This window comes from Podarcis melisellensis, assembly GCF_964234715.1.
Source record: "Podarcis melisellensis genome assembly, chromosome: 3".
NCBI lineage: Eukaryota > Metazoa > Chordata > Lepidosauria > Squamata > Lacertidae > Podarcis > Podarcis melisellensis.
The window spans coordinates 48,216,632-48,237,058 of record NC_138530.1 but is presented as its reverse complement, the minus strand read 5'-3'; the positions used below and the strand labels follow the sequence as shown (position 1 = coordinate 48,237,058).

At 42.7% G+C, this 20,427-nt stretch overlaps 1 protein-coding gene and 1 long non-coding RNA gene across 2 annotated transcripts; one reads left to right on the top strand and one right to left on the bottom strand.

The window, feature by feature from the left end:
- Nucleotides 1–3,476: 3,476 nt before the first annotated feature.
- LOC309367562 lies at nucleotides 3,477–6,145 on the bottom strand. Its single transcript, XR_014167217.1, has 3 exons — nucleotides 5,358–6,145; nucleotides 4,642–4,796; nucleotides 3,477–4,225 (listed from the first exon to the last, which is right to left on the bottom strand). It is a non-coding gene; the product is annotated as an uncharacterized lncRNA (long non-coding RNA).
- Nucleotides 6,146–6,318: 173 nt separating this feature from the next.
- FAM89A (family with sequence similarity 89 member A) lies at nucleotides 6,319–14,523 on the top strand. Its single transcript, XM_081906982.1, has 2 exons — nucleotides 6,319–6,737; nucleotides 13,415–14,523. The coding sequence occupies exons 1-2, from the start codon at nucleotides 6,462–6,464 to the stop codon at nucleotides 13,571–13,573; spliced, it is 435 nt and encodes a 144-aa protein (XP_081763108.1). The 5' UTR covers nucleotides 6,319–6,461; the 3' UTR covers nucleotides 13,574–14,523.
- The last annotated feature ends 5,904 nt before the right edge of the window (nucleotides 14,524–20,427 follow it).

Below are 20,427 nucleotides of genomic sequence, written 5' to 3'. Positions count from 1 at the left end.
AATAATTTATGTGGCAGAGTGTTATCAGGTCTTGAAAAAAAAGTAAAGGGGAACGTGGTATGGAGAGAATGTGTGTGTTCAGTTACTTTTCCCTGCTTCCTGATCTCCAATTTGTATGTCTTGAAACTATCCTAGTTGGTCATGATGCTGTAATTACTAGTTTGGCCCTTGAACTAAGTAAATATATATTATGCAAACAATGTCCTTATACTGTCTTAATCTAAGGAGATGGTGGGCCAAGATAGCATTGCAAGAAGGCAGGAAGGATACAGATATGCTAGCTGGGGTTTTTGATGTTTCGTTTGCCTCTATATTAACAAACTCACTTGAAATAAAGCTCTTTGTCTCACACTCTTGACTCAGCTCTAGTTAGCTATCAATAAAACTGGCTCCACAGACAAGAGATTTGGACAAAATTTGTTCGGACTAAATTAGTAGTAAAATGATGCCACCTGTTATCAAAACTTGGATAAAGACAGTGCTTGGCAGGTTCTTTAAAGTGAAATGCCCCATAATTCTTGTGCTACAACAGAATGCGATCTCATCTTACAGAAAGACTGCACTTGGAACATGCCCTACTTCTTGATCTTCAAGTTCATGAGGGATCAAGTGTGCGCAATCCCATGTTGCTTTGGTTCTATAGTTCACTTCTGCTAAAATTTCTGCAGTAACCCTGGATCTGAGGGTGACTTCCCAAGGGTGGGAGGAGACCAGCAACAACTCCTATTTGCCAAGAGGCTGAGGAGGAGGAGACAGATCTGGCTTCCAAGGCACGTGCAGGAGACAGATCTGGCTTCCAAGGCGTGTGCAGCATTGGCAGCAGCAGCAGCAGCAGGCAATGAATTATTTGGAGCCTGAATTTGCTGCCCCTGTGGATCTTGCCTTCTAAAGTGGTCCCCTCAACTTGTCTCATGGGTGGGCCGGTCCTGAACCCTACACAAAACAGAAGACATGATAACATGTCTAGGCATGACCGTCAAATTTTCAGACACCCTGGATTTTCCCAGTAATTCTCCTGGCTCCATGGAAATCAATATGATGCACCAATCTCAGGTATCGTATTGCACAGACTGGAAAAAGCTAATTAACTTTTGCCTTCAAAATCTTTACTGCATCATGTTTACTGTTACCAAAGAGTCAGACAAGGAGAAAGGTACAGTATATATCCCTTGCTATGCAAAACTACGAGCCCACTCATCTATTCCTACCCTATGCCTTCTCAGCGAATGCAAGCTATCTCAGGAAATGCATGTTTACTGCAGGGCTCAAATCTCCATTTATCAATGATGTTCACTGGGTGACCTTGGGCCAGTCACCATATCTCAGTCAACTCTACTCCATAGAGTTGTTGTGGTGATAAAATGGGGAGGGGGAGAACCATGTACGCCAGCTTAAGCTATTTGGAAGAAAAGTGGGGTATAAATGTAATAATAGAAATCATTCTTTATTATTATATTCATATCCCAACTTTTCTCCAAGGAGCTCAAGGTGCCATACATGGGTCTCCCCCCCGAGTATGTCAGGATAAAATTATTGGTTCTACAGGTATTTGTCTTCACACACCCACACAGGCAGTGTAAGGTTCCAGCAAAAACCCACTCACTTTTTCCAACTACAATCCAGAGGTGCACTGATTCACAATAGATCCACACAATCTGAATCATGCTTTTAGAGTCTGCACTGAATTAGTAGCACTGCCAACGCCGTGTTAGACCCACATCACATTGGGTATACCATTGGACTGGCAGGAGCCATTTATGATCATGATGATAAAGCCTTCATCTTTCACTCTAGTTCTTGGTTAGTGACATGCAGAAATAGGTATGTACCACCAAATTAAAAACCACTAAGAACTGTTGTGCTTGCATTGATAACATAAACACTCTTAGGGTAGAAATGCACCTTAGAAGCCGGGACTTCCTCAGAAAATGTGCTGAATTATCCTGCTCCTACTCTGTAAACAATGTCCTGTTTCCTGACAGTTATCTTGAGCACTTCCCTGCATCTGCCAGTGACTTTCATTTGTGTGAAGTGAGACTGCGGAAATGGAGAGGGTAATGATGTCTGGACAGAAATTATACTACATCATAGAATCATAGAACTGTAGAGTTGGAAGGGATCTGGAAAGTCATCTAGTCCAACCCCCTGCAATGCTAAAGCATCGATGACAGATGGCTATCCAACTTCTGCTTAAAAACCTGCAATGAATGTCCACCACCTTCCGAGGGAGTCCATTCTACTGTTGAACAGCTTTTACCATAAAAAAGTTCTTCCTGATGTTTAGTCGGAATCTCCTTTTATTTTAACTTGAAGTCATTGGTTGGGATCCTAGCCTCTGGAGCAGGAGAAAACAAGCTTGCTTCATCTTCCATGTGACAGCCCTTCAAATATTTGAAGATGGCTATCATATCTCCAGAGTACATAGCTGTCATGAGCCAGAGTCAGAGATCAGCAATAAAAAAACCACTGGTGTCAGTGAAGTTAACTCTTTATTGAAAGAAACTAAAACAGTGCAGGAGTAGTGATCACAGCAACTCTTCCCAGTAGGTCTTTCTAAGGTTCCTCCCCTGGTTCCTTACCCAGCAGCCTAAGGCTCTGGCATCTTGCCTCTCTTTGCTTTGCCCTCTTCATTTCTCTGTGTGTTTTGGGAGACGGGGGGGGGGGGTCACAGCAGGAAGAGGAGATACTCTGGCTTATTCAGCAGCCTGCCTCCAGTCAGCCTTTTGACCTCCCCTTTGCTTCTACATCAGAATTCATAACTGCACTCTGCCAGAGCCTCCTCCTGTTCACGAAACCCTGTTACCTCTTCAGCTTCTGACACTTCCTTCTCCCAGTCTTCTCTTCTCATTGTTGTCCAATCACCAATCCCCTGGCTCTGAGCTTTCTTTGCCTGGAGGTTCCCTTGGGAGTTCCCCAGCTAGTGCCTCCCATTACTTCTACTGCATCCACAGTAAGGCTAGTGTAGTTTCCTTCTCCTACAAATGTTACCCATACAAACACAATCTGCCTTCCATGCTCCAAGTCATGGATCTCTTCACAAGTGTACACATCCTTTACATATAATGCTACTCCTCCCCCCTTCCTGTTTGGTCTGTTTGTTCTGATATATACCTTACCATTTCTACATTCCAGTAATGCCTATTAGGTCATATTTGCCATACTTTATTGAGAGCTCAAATTTGTCCTGCTTGTTTCCCATACTCTGTGCATTGGTAGAAACTGAAACCATGAGTCATTCCCTCCAGCTGTTTCCTTCTTGTAGTTTCTTGCCATTTATCAGGTTTCTGTAGCACTGCCTCAGTTTCCTGTGCATCAATGAAGCTATTATCCCCAGTATCAGGTGCTTCCCTGTCATCTGTAATATCGTCATCTGTAAAATCACTCTCAGGATTTAGTTTAAAGCTCTGTAGGGAATGGGAGAACTCAGTTGCTTTGTGGGCAGTTGTTATTTTTCTGCTCTGAAGCAGTAGGAGTTGTAGGAATGAACACAACACATAGAATTACCGTACATAGGTTGCATCAAGGTTATGTCTTGGACAAAAATGGTAATACAAATGTATTTATATTAACAGCCAATCCACATGCTCATTTGATGCACTATGGATGCAGTCCTATACTTGTTGCACTAGATGAGAGGTAATGTGATATATTGGAAGCCCCACTATGCCTGCACAACACTAGATGACAGATACAGCTGCACAAAGCCTCAGATATAATGGTGGGGCACTCTGTCAATGCAGATGTAGCATTGATGAATATAGTTAAAGATGGAATAGATAAAATAGGCTAGAGTCATGCTTAGAACAGTGGTGGCACAGGGAAGGAACTATTTGGAAATGGTTTGCATAAAGCATTTTGCCTCCAGAAAATCTGAGGAAATTGCTAACATATCTCACCTTGGGATGAGACACAAACATCAAACAATAAACTTGGCTTCACCTTCACTTTTTTCTATTATCTTGCATATTCTTTCCATTTTCTTCACTATTTCTTTCACAATACCCATTCAATCTAGCTGCTCATTTAGGTACACTGAAATGCCCAGTTATGAAAGTACTATGCTGCTGCATGCATATTTTACTTAGCCTAGAAAACAGTTTCCTGAACTTTTATCTATTTCATGCGCCAAAACATCTGGGCTCCAAATGTGTCATTGAAATCCTGTTTCCTTTGTTTCCTGTGACCGAACATTGACACTGTTGTCTCTGGGATTGCTTTCAGTGACCTAATCCAAAATTATTTGTTGTAAGATAAAGTAAAATGTATTTTTGATTTTTATATTACAGTTTACATTTAAAATTAAAAAATAATGAGTAAATACAGCAGATTTTAAAGCAACACAGCAAATTAAAAACAATTTCAGCTAACAATTTAAAAAGCTTTTTCAGTGGTGATGCCAAAATAATGGAAAGCCTTCATAAAGATTTACTACCTCCCTTTCATTTTCTGTTTAGATCTTTTCTTAATACCTTTTTATTTCAGAAAAGTTTCCCATGTTTAGTAATTTGCTGCTTTCAAACAGGCTGGGGAATCTCAAGTAGCAAAACAGGGCCCAACGTTAACAATTTAAACTTGGATGACATGGTACCATATTCAACTACTTTAAATAATACAGTATACAGATATTTTCACTTGCTTTACCTTGGATAGCTGCTGCCAAATTAGGCAGTCCTTGGATAGTAGAACAATGGCATGGCTCAGTCTAATTTATCAGGAAGTTTCTCACATCCTAATTGTGGGATTAGTCAGCAAATGTGACAGTGTCCATGTGGTAGAAAGATGATGCAACATGGTATCTTTAAAAGAAAAGAAAGTTGGGTCCTACTTCACATACTTACAACTGAATGCTAAACGTGCATAAAAAGATTCAGAGTCACACTTGCCCTTTTATTTCCCTGAAGCAGATGTAATTGCTTCTCTTCTACAATTTTAGTTGGAGCATTGCATGTTGCTTTGTCAAAGGCAACATACTTTAATTTCTTACCCACAGCATGCCCTGCTTCAAACACTCCCTTCTAATGGAATAGTCAACTTGGAATAATCCCCTTTCTCCCAGCACCATTCATTCATTTATTTAGCATTATTTGTTTGCTTTGTTTGATTATTTATATTAGTTGTTAATGTATTGTTTATTTATTCACACATCAATACTCAAGGCATAATGCATATATAACATTACCCATATGCACACAGGCAACACCTGTTTTGTTTTATTTCTTCCCCCCTCCTCCCCCAATCCCAACTTCTAAAGGAATCCTTGCTAAAGGAAAGTAGCTACTCACTTATCACCTTCATGTGTTTTTGGTACCATTACATCTAATTTATATTCCTCCCCACCTCATCCCCTTTTGATTTACCTCAGATATGCCCAGCTGAATAATTTTTTTATCAGTATTGCATACCCCTCCGCTGAAGAGAAAGAGCTGCTATCCCTGCGCAGGATAACACCTTAGAGATTAATCTTCCCCAACCTGATGCCCTGCAGATGTAGCTGGATGAGATGAGTGTTTCTAGTCCAAATTATCTTGAGGGTGCGAAGGTTGCCTTAGATATTTCAAACCCCCCCCCCTTTCCCTCATCTTTTACTTCGGACCTGCCTGGCCTATATTTTATTTTGTCCTTACCGTGGTGTTTTTTTTTCAAGCAATAAAAAACAACACGTGAGCCACCTTGTTGAAACGTAACAAATAATAATAAGAAAACGTTTCACATTCACATTCCCCGCCCTCACAGCTCTTAATTTACCTCAGACCCTGGTTCCCAACGTAGGGCACACGCCCCACAGGGGTGCAATTTGATTTTTTAGGGGGGCAATTCGAGAATGAGTTATTAACAGTTAATGGCCTTTTAGCCTTCCTCCACGTGAATAGAAGTTCACTTTTTGAATAATAAGAATTATATGTCGCGGGGAGGATCAGGATTTTAGAGATGCTTAGGTGGGGCATGGCCAAAAAAAGGTTTGGAACCACTGCCTTAGACCAAACTGCCTTCTTAATTTATTTACGACAGCTCTTAATTTACCTTGGACCAAACTGCCTTTCCCCCCTTCTTTTTTAAAACTGCACTCTCTTGCTAAGCTATTCCTTCTCAACAGCTCCGAATAACCCCCCTTCTTCCTCTCTCTTCCGCTTTATGACTAGCTGAAGAAAGCGAACCCCTCCCTGCCGCCGCCGCGCACTCCCCGAAGTGTTTCGGGTACCATTTTGCGTCTATTGTGCCTTCTTCCCTCCTTCTCGGGCCCGCCCTGAGCCCGCCTCTTTCTCCCTTTCACGGCCTGTCCCTGTTGCGAGGGCGGGCCGAGCGGGGCCGGCAGAAGGGAGGCGGGCCCCGAGCGGAGCCGAACAGAAGAGAGCCTTTCTCTGCGAGGGAAGGAGGCGGAGGCGGCTCTTGTTTTCTTTCGCGGCAGACTTAGCTCAGCTGGGCTGAGGGGACCGGCTGGCCGCCTTGCCCCGCCGGGTGCCATGAGTGGGTCGGGGCTGCCCGGAGGCGGCGGCGGCGGGTCTGGGTTGCCTCCCTTGCCCAAGAGCCTGAGCGGCTTGTTGAATTCTTCTTCGAGCGGGGTCGGCCCGGGCGGAGCAGGCGGGCGCTGGCGGGACCTGGAGCGGCTCTACGCGCAAAAGTCCCGCATCCAGGACGAGCTGAGCCGCAGCGGAGGCGGCGGAGGGGGAAGGGGATCCCCGCGGCCGCCCAAGCCTCCCAACCTGGACGCCGCTTTGGCCTTGCTGCGGAAAGAGATGGTGAGCACCCGCCAGTTTTTGCTCTCTTTTTTTTTGCGTGTTTGTGCTTGGTGCAAGTCTTCCGCCCCACCCCCTTTTTAAAACTGCTCAGTTTTCAGTCCCGGGACCTGGCTCGAGAACGGCGCCTCTGAGCGCGTGCAGAGTTCAATTCTGCAGAGTTCAATGCCGGTACGATGCACACGGTGGAAAGGAAACCTTTTGTTTGTGGCAGGCAGGGTTCGAGTTTTCATCCCAGCTCCTTGCGCAAAAAAAGGCAAATGCTCTTCTCCACTGCGATAGCAAGAGGTGGCAGCACCCCAGTTGCTGGATCTGCTTCCCAAAGGAAGTGAGATTGGCCTCTTTTAGGTGGGCTGCTGAGGGGGCAAGTCCTAAGTCCCCTTGCCTGTGAGTAAGCACATGGGTGTGGCCAGTGCCTTTTTTTCCTGGGGGTACGCAGGGGTATACATACCCCTAAACATTTTGTGAATCTAAGTTTGGCCTCATTGAGGGGCAGTATTTCAATATGAGTAGGAAAATGAGAGTACAGTACCCCTAAACATTTTTTTAGAAAAAAGTACTGGGTGTGGCTGGGGGGGCAGCTGCCCCCAGTCAACGAAAGAACTGAGGTTCTGCCTCCCCCCCAACGAAAGTCCTGCCCCCCCCAAATCCTGGCTATGCCCCTCAGTAAGCACCATTCAGTTCTGGGGAGATATGGTTAGAAATGTGCAGTAAGACCATTTTCCACCAAGCCCTTAGTGTTTACCTGTTGCAGACTCATTTTTTTGCTCTCTTCTTCTTACTTTAATACTGTTTTTAGTTGTAGAGTTTTTAATTCTTGTTAATTGCATTTGGGGCTCCCTCTTGGGTCCAAAAGGCTGTATATACACATTTTTTAGGGATAAAGATATAAAATCTATTTTTAGATAGATTTAAAAGCGATAAAGGTGGAAACTGGAAGCTGTTTTGCTTATTAATCACTATGGCTACCTTAGCTGTGCTGAAGACCTTGGGCAGACCCTGTGGAATTTTTATACTTATTTATTTACCCTTTGAACAGTTGTGAAACTGAGGAGTTCAAATGGAGAATTGCCAGGAGGTAAAGGGGGTGGGGTGGGGGCTGCCATTCTAGAATGACAAACCCAAAGGATGCATAGAGGTAGTTGTGCAATTCTTTGGGCCTAAGCCTGTGGTGGTTACCCAAGTTGCAGTTAATGGATGCAAGAACTATCTAGGGATTGTGACTGAAACATTCCACATGTGAGAGAGAGAAAGAAAAAGAAACTCAAAAGATTGGCAAAATAAAAAACAAAACCTCAATAGCATCTGAAGTATGTCACTATTATCTTTCCTTTTAAAACTCTTTTCTCCTTCTGTCCTTCTCTTTATTTCCTTCTAAAATAAAGTACTTAAAAGCTATTTCCTCTCAAAATGATCTTGTTCACTCTTTCAGTTCCCCTACAAATTCTCTTTAATTAGAATTCATTCTGTGCTCTAGTCATAGTTGCATATTGTACAAGCACACACCTGTTCTTTATATTCACTCTTTGGATCAGAAGTGTTCTGTTCTGTTTCAGAAACTGGAATGTGACTTCTAGTAAGCAGGCTGCTTCTTTCCCACCTTTGACTTGTCTTCTGAAATGTAGGTTAATTGGCTTAATGGGCTTTTACTTTGCACAGGATGGGTACTTGGGCTGTGCACCAGATTGCTTACAGCAGCAGATTCACATTGGTTTTTAAATGCGACTACAAACTGAAGTGCTTCAAATATTGTTACACTAGTAGATCATGTAAGCAAACAAAGTATGGGCTATATTCATTTTGAATATCAAGCATGGCTTTTTGTCTTATAAACCTATAAATCAAGTTAAGAATGAATCCTTTCATTGTTCCAGAAAAGCTTTTGCAAAACCCACAATCTAAAAGGTTTTCCCATTTTAAGTGGTACACATATGCCTTTCATGAGACAAAAGCTTCAGGTTAAACAAACAACATTGCTCTTAGTGAAACATGACTGAATTATTAGGTATGCAGAACTTTTCCTTTGGATCAGTAACATGAAACTTCCAAAGGCAGCAGAGATCTATGCCTGTCTGGCACACCCCTGATTAAGTAATCTGGAGCTATCTTTTTTCCTGCTGTAGGAAGGAAGTTGCAATGGTTGACAAGTTTTCGTAGAATTAGGATGTCAGCTCATGAATACGCACAGCATGTGATCACTCTAAATCTGGCTATTTTAAGATGTGATTAAAAGGTATTTTCTCTTTGCAGTATTTGTGGGATACTGCTGTCAATCTGCACATGGTCCTTGGAAATAGAACATGAAAGCATCATAGCATTGTCTAGCTCGGGCCATATGTGGTGTACGTATGGCGCACTGTATGTTAGGATCCTGTAAACTCCCTTCAGAAAACAGCAAAGTATCACTTTAAAATACAGAGTATTAGAGTCAGACACCTTCTCTTACACATGTCCTCTGTGCATTCATGACAGTGCCCACCAATCACAATGTGGCATGCTGATGACACCCTCAGCTTCGCTGCACAAGGAAGAAATTATGTGAGGTGATGGTGAAACATCAACATCACCTTGCCCAACCACACAGATAAGATGCAGCGCTGCAAACACATACTAGAGTGCCCTTATCACTGTGAACCACTCTGGTGCATCCAGTCCAAATCCCATAACTGGGATCCCTGCAGGTGCCCTTGCACATGGGCTGGAGATCAGCCTTTGGACAGGAAAACATACAGGAAGGATGGGCATTCCTGGCATATCACCCAGCCTCACTTTGGCATGGTGAACCTTTGGCCTCCCGTAGGCAACCATTCAGCCCCTGATGGGGAAAGAGTGCCTTTGTGAGAAAGAAAAGAGATCTTTTGCATGGTAGGAGGAATGGAGATAACCAGGTGGCGGGTGTGTAAACAGAGTAAGAAGAGCTGGGGCAGTGGATTTTAGCTCTCCATTAGCTTCAGTAGGAATGTTTTTAATTTACACACAGCCAAGCTTCGGGAAGCTTTGAAAACCTGTTGTTCCTCCTCCTGACACACTGCCCATTTTTTATCACTCTGCTGGTGGAATTGCACCTCGTAAGCCTGGTGCTATGCCAGTGTTAATCCCCATCACCACTGTTTATCATCAGCTAGTGCAAAGAGACCGACTGGCATTTTGACACCCCTCTCATCCGCAGTACATGGTGCACAGCTTATTACTGTAAGTTTGTCTACTACAATTTGAAACTGTAGATATTCCTGACTTCACTAATGCCATTGCTAGTCAGAAGGTGTATTTATGGAATCTGGAGCCTGGCTGTGTGGTTTCTATTTAATGTTGAGATTATATCTCAAAGGTAAAAAACAAACAAACCCTAATTAGATGGTATCACACCCTCCACTATAAATCTTACTTGTATCTTTTGGATAGAAAATGAAATTGTATGTTCTGGTAAGAGATATAAACCCAATTGTTTAGATTGCTTTTCTGATGATACCTAGCCTGCATATTTCTCTTGCTCATCCTTCGTCCACTTTTATTTATAATTCTTAATCTTGCCACCCCCACAAATACCTGCAGTTGTTGTTTACCTATGATTCATTTCTGTTTTCCTTATGAATAACTAGTTGAACTGTAACACTGCTAGCCTTGCAAGTTAGTTTTGCCCATTAGTGGGAGGTGAGTGTTTTGCTTTGAAGGGCAAATGAGAAGTCATCACTAGATGTGTGGGGTCCACCTTAAGGGGAGAAAAGCAAGCTTAATTTCTGGTCGTAATATCATTTTTGAAAGGCAGAATAAAATAATGTGCTATGATCTTGGACACTGCAATGCCTATGCTATTTTTCTTTCTCTACTTTGGGGCCAGGCGGGGAGCCTGGCATGAGTTGTGTGAAAGGCAAGAATGAATGATGTGAGGTGTTTGATTATATTCATATTATTTTCCTAAATGTCCTTGTGAAAAGCTGCCTGTATAAGCTGAAGGTAGTTGCATATGGCTAAAAAACAGAAGTCCTATGGACCAAAAAGTTAAATACATTAAAGAGAACGTTTATGGCATAGTGCAGATAATACAAAGTACTCTTGTCTTCCACATTCATTCAATTCTCCATTACTGTGTAGGAAGGAAGGAGGCAGGTAATATATGATGAAGTAAGCCCTGAAAGAAGTTCTGTAAAATGCTCAAAGACTCTTGTTATACCTTGGGCAGTTTCTGTATTTAATTCAAGAATTTAAGCGTTCAGAACAACCTGGCTTTGTACTTCATTCCTGTCCTTACTTTAAGCTACCCAGCTTCTGATGGAGTAGAATGCTCTCTTTTAAAATGCTTGTGTGAAAAGCTGGGAGTAAATACGATGGAATTGTTGTAGTAGCTGGCTGCCATCCACAAGTGCTACAGCAAGCAAGCATCAAACTGAGTGTTCTTCAAGGGGCAGACACGCCCACTCAGGATTTTCTGGGCCCATGTGGATTATGTATTTTGCCTTACTTGCAAAAGAGGGCATACATTTGCATACGCTTTGTGTCATACACAAATTTGTATTCTCTTTTGTGGGGTGGAGGACCATAAAATAAATCGGGGGCCATACAGTAATAACATGTCTGTCCAACAGAATGGATGGTATCCAGCTGACTGCTTCTATTAATGCAAATATTTCTCCTTTTCTTTTCCCCCTCCACACTTCCCAAATTTGCTTTGGGAACCCCCAGAACAGATATGGGGGGTGTAAGGAAAGGAGATGGGGAAGTTCTGGATTTCTATATAAGGAAAGGCATAACCTGTTAAATTACTGCTTGCCACATAGCTGTTAAAGGCACAAAAGCTCAGTTCTCCCTCAATGCTAACCCTAAACCATGCAAAGAACTCATGTTCCATGATTTGTAAACCACTTATGTTACTGTATATCTGTCATCAATTAATCTTAGGCTAGCAATACCTCATTCAGTACAAGACCAGATATGGTGTTTCAGCTGGCTGGCGGTGGGGGTCACAAGAGATTTTAAATTTACAGTTATTTTGGTTCAGATGCCTATTCTTGAGTAAAGATTACCTTACATTGTTTTAAAGGAGGAGTGTCTTTTAGGAGCATATGTTACAGCTATTTAGTTATACCTAGTAAAAACTACAACAATATTACCAGCCAAGGTGAAACAGCTATCTTTTCTTCTTTTTAAGCAAAAAGAAGTAGTTGATCCTTTGACATGAATATATTCATTTAAGTGCTCTCAAGAATCCCCGTTTCCTTCCCCCCCCCCAAGAGTGGAAAAGCAATCACCTTCCATATTGCTGCTATACCTCTCCAGCTTCATTTCTGTAAAAACAGAGGCACACACTTTTACGAGACTAGAATACACTGAACTACACTGCAGGGTTGTCACGCGGTATTATCTTCCGCCTCCCCGCTATCCAAGCAATATCAGCACAGCAACACAACTTTTTTGCAAGGATGCTATAACCCACACTTTCCCAACCTCACCACACCCTCCCCCTGAAGCAATATGGATAAGGTAATGATGGGTTGTATTTATATTTGCATTGGTAGGATTTTTTTTAAGTTTGCATACTCAGGGGAAAAATAAGCTAGAGTTCAAAAGAGAATGGACTCCTTTCTTTGCTGGTGCTTTTTGCTTTGGGGTAGACATGTTGTTGCCTAATCACAGCTGTGCTAAAATCCTGGATTTCTCAATTATTTTCTTTGTGCAACAACCACTTATTTACCAAGGAAGATGAACAGGCACCCTCAGAATGAACTAGACAGTCTCTGGAGAACAGCTGAGTCATACAAGTACTAGAGAAGACCCCAACATGGCTTCAAAATGAATGTTGAAGTCTTTCCCCATTGACCCTTAATTTCTCAAGAGCACTTGTCAATCAGAGCTCTGTTTCACACACTGGGTTAAAAACAAAAACAAAAACACTGAAAGGCAGGAATAGTATTATATCTCACAAAGCGATTGCTTTGAATGGTACCTATACACTTTGCTTCATCATTTTCATTCTACAAGGGCTAGAGACAACCCCTCCCCCCAACCAATCAAATGAGTGTGGAGCTGGGCCTGATACAGCAGTCATCCCTGCACCAGTTTGCCAGAATTGGGTTCTGTTGATTTCCTATGAAGTAGAATTCAAAGCATATCGAGGGAGGGGGGAGAGAACGCTGAATGTTTCCTCAATTCATTCTTTCGTTCCCATGAAGCTGCTTTTCTCCCATAGGGACACACTGACTAGAACCTTCCACCAGGGGAGTAAAAAACAAAAAGGATGGAGTTTCAGTCCCCCTTCTCCCACCAGCCCAAAGTGCACCTTAAGCTACATTTATTTCCCCACTTTATAAGAAATTGGCAGTGACCCACTTCTGACACAGGTCTGTGCTGATCACATCTGGTTTCTCCTTAATGCAGCATCAGCCTATGGTTACAGATCCTCTGCTATTAAACAGGGCATGGTAGCATTACTTAAGCATCAGGAATGTTTTGCCACGCTGCTTCCTGCATACTCCAGCTTCCCCCACAGCTGTTTCTTCCTTACTTCGGCAGGGTGGAATCTCCCACGTAATTTAATTATCCTGCTCATGTTGTGTAATTGTCAGGTACAACACTGATCTTCTGAGTGAAGTCATTGTGGGGAGCAAAATGTGCAAGCACCAGCATTTTAGAAGTAAAATTAAGCCATAAATACTAATATGTGTGTATGTGTTCTCTTCTACAAGGTTGGTCTCCGGCAGCTAGATATGTCATTATTATGTCAACTATACTCCCTTTATGAGTCAATTCAAGAATATAAAGGTGCCTGCCAAGCTGTATCAAGTGCAGACTGTGCATATGCTCTGGAAAATGGCTTTTTTGATGAAGAGGAGGAATATTTCTAAGAACACAACCGTTCCCTGGAGTAGAGCTGAGATCATCGGCGTCTAATTGGAACTTAAAGTGCATTCCTGCCTTGTGCTGAAGAAAAGACGCTCTGCTACTTTGCAGCCCATTTATTTCTGGCATGCTGTCAACCCGAGTTACACATTGTGTGAATCCTCCTTTAAGGAAAGCCATGTGCGACAAATTTTAAGGTGTCCTCAAGCATGTTTGACAGGCCATGTCAGTATAATTTGTGAACTGGGTGTTTCCAGTTTGCACATGTTGGAAAATAACTTTCTATTAACTGTTGCTTGGGACCATGCAAGGAAGAAATGACATCTGGAGTGTTCTGACATGTAAAACATTATTAGTAATAATTATATATGTATTTTGTAAACATTTGAATAGTCTTTGAACTGATGTTTTGACTTTTTAAAGAAAGTCTTGTTAAAAACTCAGAGCATTGAGGACCAACATGTACCTTCTCCAGTACTGTATTAGATAGACTTTTTAAAATCTCAGATACACTTCTAAAAGCCTCTTACCATATTCTTTTCCATCCCAAAGTTTACAAATGTTAGGAATCTTACCCTCTTTCCCCAGTGATCAGTTCACTCTTTCACTCACATAAGTTTTAGCTATTTTAATCCAATCAATTTAAAGTTTTGTAACACTTGGTATATTTTTACACAAATACAGTGAAAGCAAATGGGTCTTCCTTTTTGTGAGCTTATATAAGTGTAATTAGATTGCTTATTCAGTGAATAGTAATATAAATTTCACACAAACTGAGACCAACAGCAGTATTTTATACTCCTTAATGCTTGGAAGAGAGCTGTGAACTTTGTATCTTATAAATCCAAAGGATGTGTACAAATTATTTGTATGTTATTCTATGCAGCTTTGTTTTTTATACTATTGTAACAGAAAACTCAAGCTTGACCTGTAATTTATTAAACTTTATACCAAACATGGTGTGTGTATGTAAATAAGTAAAATTATCTAAGTACAGCCAAGCCTGCCTCCTTCACAAATAAAACACAAACTGCCACCACAGTCATGTTGTCCGGTTTTGCACAGAGGGTGCTTCCATAAAGGAATTTTCAGGAAACCAGTACATTCGTACCTTGGATCTCAAGCGCCTTGGCTCCCGAACAAATTGGCTCTCAAACAATCAAAACTCAGCAGTGAGTATTCTGGTTTTTGAACGATTTTCGTAAGTCAAATGTCCAGTGTGGCTTCCGCAGCTTCTGATTGGCTGCAAGATGCTCCTGAAGCCAACTGGAAGCTGCACTTTGGTTTTCGAATGGTTCCGGGAGTCAAATGGACTCCCGGAAAGCATCCTGTTTGAGAACCAAGGTACAACCATACCAGGATGGTCACCTGTGAGACTCGATACAGAGTAAGTCAGTTGCAATGGGACTTAAGTGTAGCTATTTTAATCTGGCTGTAACTTAGAAATTCTTACTATGTGTAAAGGTGGTGTAATTTGCTTGGCTTTGGCTTTCCACCATGTACACAAAATATATAGCAGCATGAACACTTGAATAGCTAGTTTAACTAGTGACCCTGCAATTGCAACCAAGTAGGGCCTTTGTTGGTGACAGTGCCTACATACGGATGCAACCAATGAATTTGTAATGAGTGCACAGCCCTAGTAGATTCTTGTATTGCAGACACCACAGTGTCCCCAATCCATCAGTAACTTGGGTAGCAACATGTCCCCACGGCTACCTGCAGACAGTGGTCTGAATCTCCTTCATGCTTCACACAAGCATTGTTTTGGAGCACAATTCACACAAGCTACAACGCACTTATGTAGCCTCTGGAGCAGTGCACAATCTACCTGGGACAAAGCCTTAAGCTCTATCCAGGGAGAGAAAGATTCGTCAAGTAACCAGAGAGAGGTGCAATAGCAGCTGTAGACAGTGATAGTAACAACCTCTAGTGGCTTTGTTGCTTGTTGGAAAGTAAGGGATATGCACACATAGCTGAGCCAATTGGGAAGATTGCTGCATAGACCAATAGCCTATCTGCTGCATTTGGCCCATTCCAACCACATGTCAACCCATGTGATGAATCTCCCCACCACCCTTGATATTTTGCCTGATAGGTGAGCCTTGCTGGATAGCAGTCCACATTTCTGCATACTTCATTCCTCCCTCCCTCCCACTGCAATTGCTTCCTGCATTCCAACAGCAGCATACACCTTACACATTCGGAGAGAAATGCCCCTTCACAGGGAATCTGCATGTTGTTGCAAGACTGGGTTTGGACCCAAGCTAGCTAAGTTTTCTGGATAGCCAAAGGCCATTGCGGGATTTAATCATAGAAGTGTAGAGTTGGAAGGGTCTCCCAAGGGTCATCTAGTCCAACCCCCTGCAATGCAGGAATCTCAACTAAAGCATCCATGACAGATGTTTTCCATTCACTTACAGGTATTTATACCCCCCTCTTCAACTCTAAAAAGCCTTACACTTGGGAAAGAAAGCTCTTTCCAGAGTTGATGGTGGGGAATTTGGCAATCTGATGTACTTTACATATGTATATTCAACCAAGCTGCAGGGGGATATAGTCTTTTAACAAGATAGTCTTTTTAGCTAGACTATGTGCCAAGATACACACTTGTTTACTCAGGAAAGCCTTGAACTTATGCAGGCTTTTGCATTACTAAAGAAAGGGAACTGTTCTCTTTCATGACATATCTGCAAAACGTAAATCCTGCTATTGAGATTCCTATGAAACTACACAAAGTTTAGATTGCTCAACTTCGTTGTTTTGGTCTGTTTCCACATATATTGAGCATTCTTTGGAGATTCACAAAAACAGCAGGATCTCAGGAAAGCAACGAAATGGCTTCCTGCTGTGGGCTTCCCTCTGTTGCCCCCCAAAAGAAGTCAATATCTCTTGTGTCAATATTTTGAAATGTAGTTACATTTATTTTGGGCGAGCTACAGAGAATTCATTGGGATAAGCTACATTTAATGACCTTATTAATGTCTTCAGCAGTTAAAAGACTTATGAAGATCTTTTCAATTTAAAAAGATGTAAAGACTCCAGTTTTTCTCATGAAGCAAAAATACTACAGGGAAAATGTATCATACAATGCCAGTTTAATGTTCAATGTCACCCAGAAGCCTGCCCCTCCCACCCCCAAAATATTGCTTTTAAGGCTACAATATTATGCACATTTTTCTGACAGGCAATCCCCTTTAAATACAGTGGGGCTTACTTCTGAGTAAGATGCATAGATCAGTAGCAGGACAGCAAAGAGGAAGAAACAGCTATGGCTGATGCCAGAGGCCAGTCAAACACCAAGACTTGGAAACCAGTAAACTGCTCACTGAGCTGGCTATGCTACCATTTTAATTTTGCATGGGATTCCTGGCAAAGCCAGATGTTGTGTATGTCTTTCTCTTATTCTGGCCTTCCCAGGAGCCCAGCTGAGAGAGAAGAACCTGTCTGTTTTCTCCTCCATGTCTGCAGTGCACAGATGAGTTGTCATGGAATGGCTGAATGCAGAGGAGTTGTGGGGGAACCCCTCTAGGGAACCCCCAAGGGAAGAAAGCTCTGAGCCAGGGGATTGGTGGTGGGAAGACAATGTGTGGTCAGATGGATGAGAAGACTGGGAGGAGGAGGTGTCAGTGGCAGAAGAGGTGACAAGGTTTAGTGAACTCAGGATTTAGAAGCTTTGGCAGAAAGCAGCTCCAACTGACTCTGAAGTGGAGGCTGGAGGGCAGAGTGGTCAAGAGGGAGAGTAGAGGTTGCTGATGAATCCAGGGAGTCTCCCCCTCCTGCTGCAACCTCTCCCTCCTGGTCTACCAGAACACGCAGAGAAATCAAAAGAGCAGAGATTGATTGTGCACAGACACAGTCTCAGATTGCTTGGGAAATAACGTGGAGAGGAGTGAACTCAGTCCTCACAACTTCCTCATTGGGGCAAGACTTGCTGGGAAGAGTTGCTGGGATCACTAGGCTTGCTCTGTTTTGGTTTCTTTGAATTAAGCGTTAACTTACCTGACATTGTGTTTTTTATCGCTGACCTACATCTGACTCCGGCTCCTGACAGCATGTGAATTTTACCTTTATAGTAGGCTAGTTTCTATACACATCCATCTCAATCTTCAATCTAAGACAGCAAGAAACATCTAAGACAGCAAGAAACATCATCCCAGGCGGGAAAAATACTGGAGGTACAAAGCAGGGCTGTTGAGGGGTGTGGCTTGGGGAGAGTCCCAAGGACCTAACAGCCCTGGAAGGCCCCATTTTCTTCTGCAAGGCCACCGGATGTTAGTGGACTACAGCTCTCATCACTGCCTACCGCTGGTCATGCTGCTTGGGGCTGATAGTTCAGCAACATCAGGAGGCCCACAGGTTCCCCACTCCTGGTTTAGAGTTTCATGCAAAACAGGCCGGTGTTAACTATAGTACAAATTAATGTACTAAGGCTGAATTCCTATACTTGGGAGTAAATCCTTATAAACTCAGCAGGATTATTTCTCAGCAGTCATGCATAGTATTTCACTGCACTTCCCCTTATTTGGAAGTAAGTTTCATTGCACTCAGCAAACATTTTGGAAGGAGAAAGTATTTTGACACTAAATGCTATCTTGTCCCTTTCTGCAAAGTCAAATTTTCAAGATTTAATAATTCATGTTTTATTGTGTTATGACCTCTTGTTTGTATATAACATGTCTGCTCTTAAGTCTGTGAGGTTTTATTTTGGGCAGGATCCCTCCCTCACCTCACAAAAATGTTTATTTATCTCATCAGCCCGGTGTCCAAGCACACAGTGCTACCCCTCAAGGGTCAAAGAAACCATTCAGTGGAGTTGAGAGGACTGGCCCATGTGCAGTAATTCATGGGTTCATTTTAGACTTCCGGAGCTAGGCTCTGCCACAAACAATAATTATGCCTGTCTGAATTGTGCCAGCTATCGCTTAAACTGTTTCGACTGGTTAAACACAAGAGCCTTTTGAATCATTTAGAATCCGGCAGAGCCAGAATGGCTGTATCAAGATTCCAAGAGGAGAAATATATATTTTTAACTCCGTCTATGGCTCTTTTTGTTCAAATTCATTCAGCCTAGTCACTTCTGATTTAAAATGTACTTAGTGGGAATCAAGCTGAAGATTTTAAATTAATCCAGTGAAACTTTGCTAGATTGGTAATTAAAATGACATGTTAGGATATATTAAAGAATGTAAGATTAATACACTTACACTTGGAATTTCTGGTATGGTACTAAAGGCTACCCTTTCAAGAAGCTGAAATGCAGCATAATTGATACAACACCTTTTATTGAACCAGCTAGTCTATAAACCTGGAAGAAAGCATTTGAACTTCATATTTTGAATTAAGTTTAGGTGTCCAAAGGGGTGGTGATAGGGAATGATATAATGTTTTATGCCAACAGCAATGTTCTGTCCTTGTTGGAGGAAATTAGGTCACAAGCTCATCCACAATTTGGCATGCTGGGGGGGGGGGGAATCAGCAAACTGATAATTAAACTTTGTTTTGCTTCCTGTGCAGTTTGGTTTGAGGTGCAATCCTAGGCACACATACATGAAATAAGTTCACCTGAAGTGTGACTTTGGAGTAAACATGGGTAGGATCAGGCTGTAGGGATCCAGGTAATTTGTAATTCATTTATCATGTAGCTTTAGATCTTTGGTAGGCAGTGCTGCTTTCAAATGGCAAGTGGTGGGATATTTTATTGAAAGCTCCTCCACTTGCAGATCCAATACAGAAATGTAGAATGTCAGAGAGGCGGCTAGTAGGCCTGGGCGATATATCGGTATGAGGAGCAGAATGTGATGTCGGCTTCATTCAGCGGTATATCACTGCTGAAACAGCCACCACTCCCGAGTCTCTCTGCTAGCAGCATCCATTAGAATTCCTTCCCCCAGCTGCTAGCAGAGGGACTCGGGAGCGGTGGCTGTTTCACCAGCAATATATCGCTGAGTGAAACCGCCATAGCATTCTGCCCTCATCCGATGCAGAGGGAGAAACAAGCTGTATTGGTGAGGCGCCGATACAGCTTGTTCCTCCCTCTCCATCTTTCGGTGGGGGCTTCATGAAGCTGCTCAGCTGAGGGGCGCGCGGTTGGCTCTGCCCACTCGCCCGTGAGTGGGGGAGCACTGGAGCTGTCTCAGCTGGGGAGGGGGAACCTTCCTGATCCCCAGCTGAGCTGCGCAAACAAGCTGTGTTGCCCCAGCCTGTGAGTGCCTGGGTGAAACCAGTTCCCAAGGTGGGAGCTGGGGCCATTTCACCAGGTGCCTGGTGCAGGCCAATGCAGCTTGCTTTTTCAGTGCCGTGGTATATCGACAAACAGATGTTTGGCTGGCGATATTGCTGAAAAGCTGATATTGCCCAGCCCTAGTGGCTAGATTATAACCTTCTTCCTGGCATCTACTTAGAGGGGATTTTTCAAGATGGGGGCTTTCAACTCCCCCTCCCACTTAAACAGCAAACCTGCCCACCTCTGTATCACTGAGAAACAGCTTTTGAAACTGAACAAAGCTTCAAAAGCAGTTTGAACAGCACATCAGGTCAGGTTAGAATATCTGAAGGTTAAAGATTATACAGGGTCATCACAAGTCCCTTGAAGGATACCAACCGTTTCTTAGATCCCAGCAAAAGCTTTTACAGTTACGTGCAGAAGAGAGAGATGACTGGTTGTGATCTTTTACTGTTTGCTTTTTTTACGGCTTTGTTGTCATCACTGTGTTATTTAATTTCTTTAAAAGAAGTAGTGCTGTGTATTGTTTTATATATTCTGTTTTGTTCTCTCAAAGATGTAGGCCATGGAAAGTTTCCAGCCCAGCATGGGGCTGACCGAGTTCTGTCCTCAAAGCTGCTGAAGATGGAACAA

Excerpts from the sequence above, each read along its gene's own strand:
- FAM89A (XM_081906982.1), top strand. The coding sequence starts at position 6,462 with ATGAGTGGGTCGGGGCTGCCCGGAGGCGGCGGCGGCGGGTCTGGGTTG. Across the intron at positions 6,738-13,414 it reads CCTTGCTGCGGAAAGAGATG|GTTGGTCTCCGGCAGCTAGA; the intron begins GTGAGCACCCGC and ends CTCTTCTACAAG.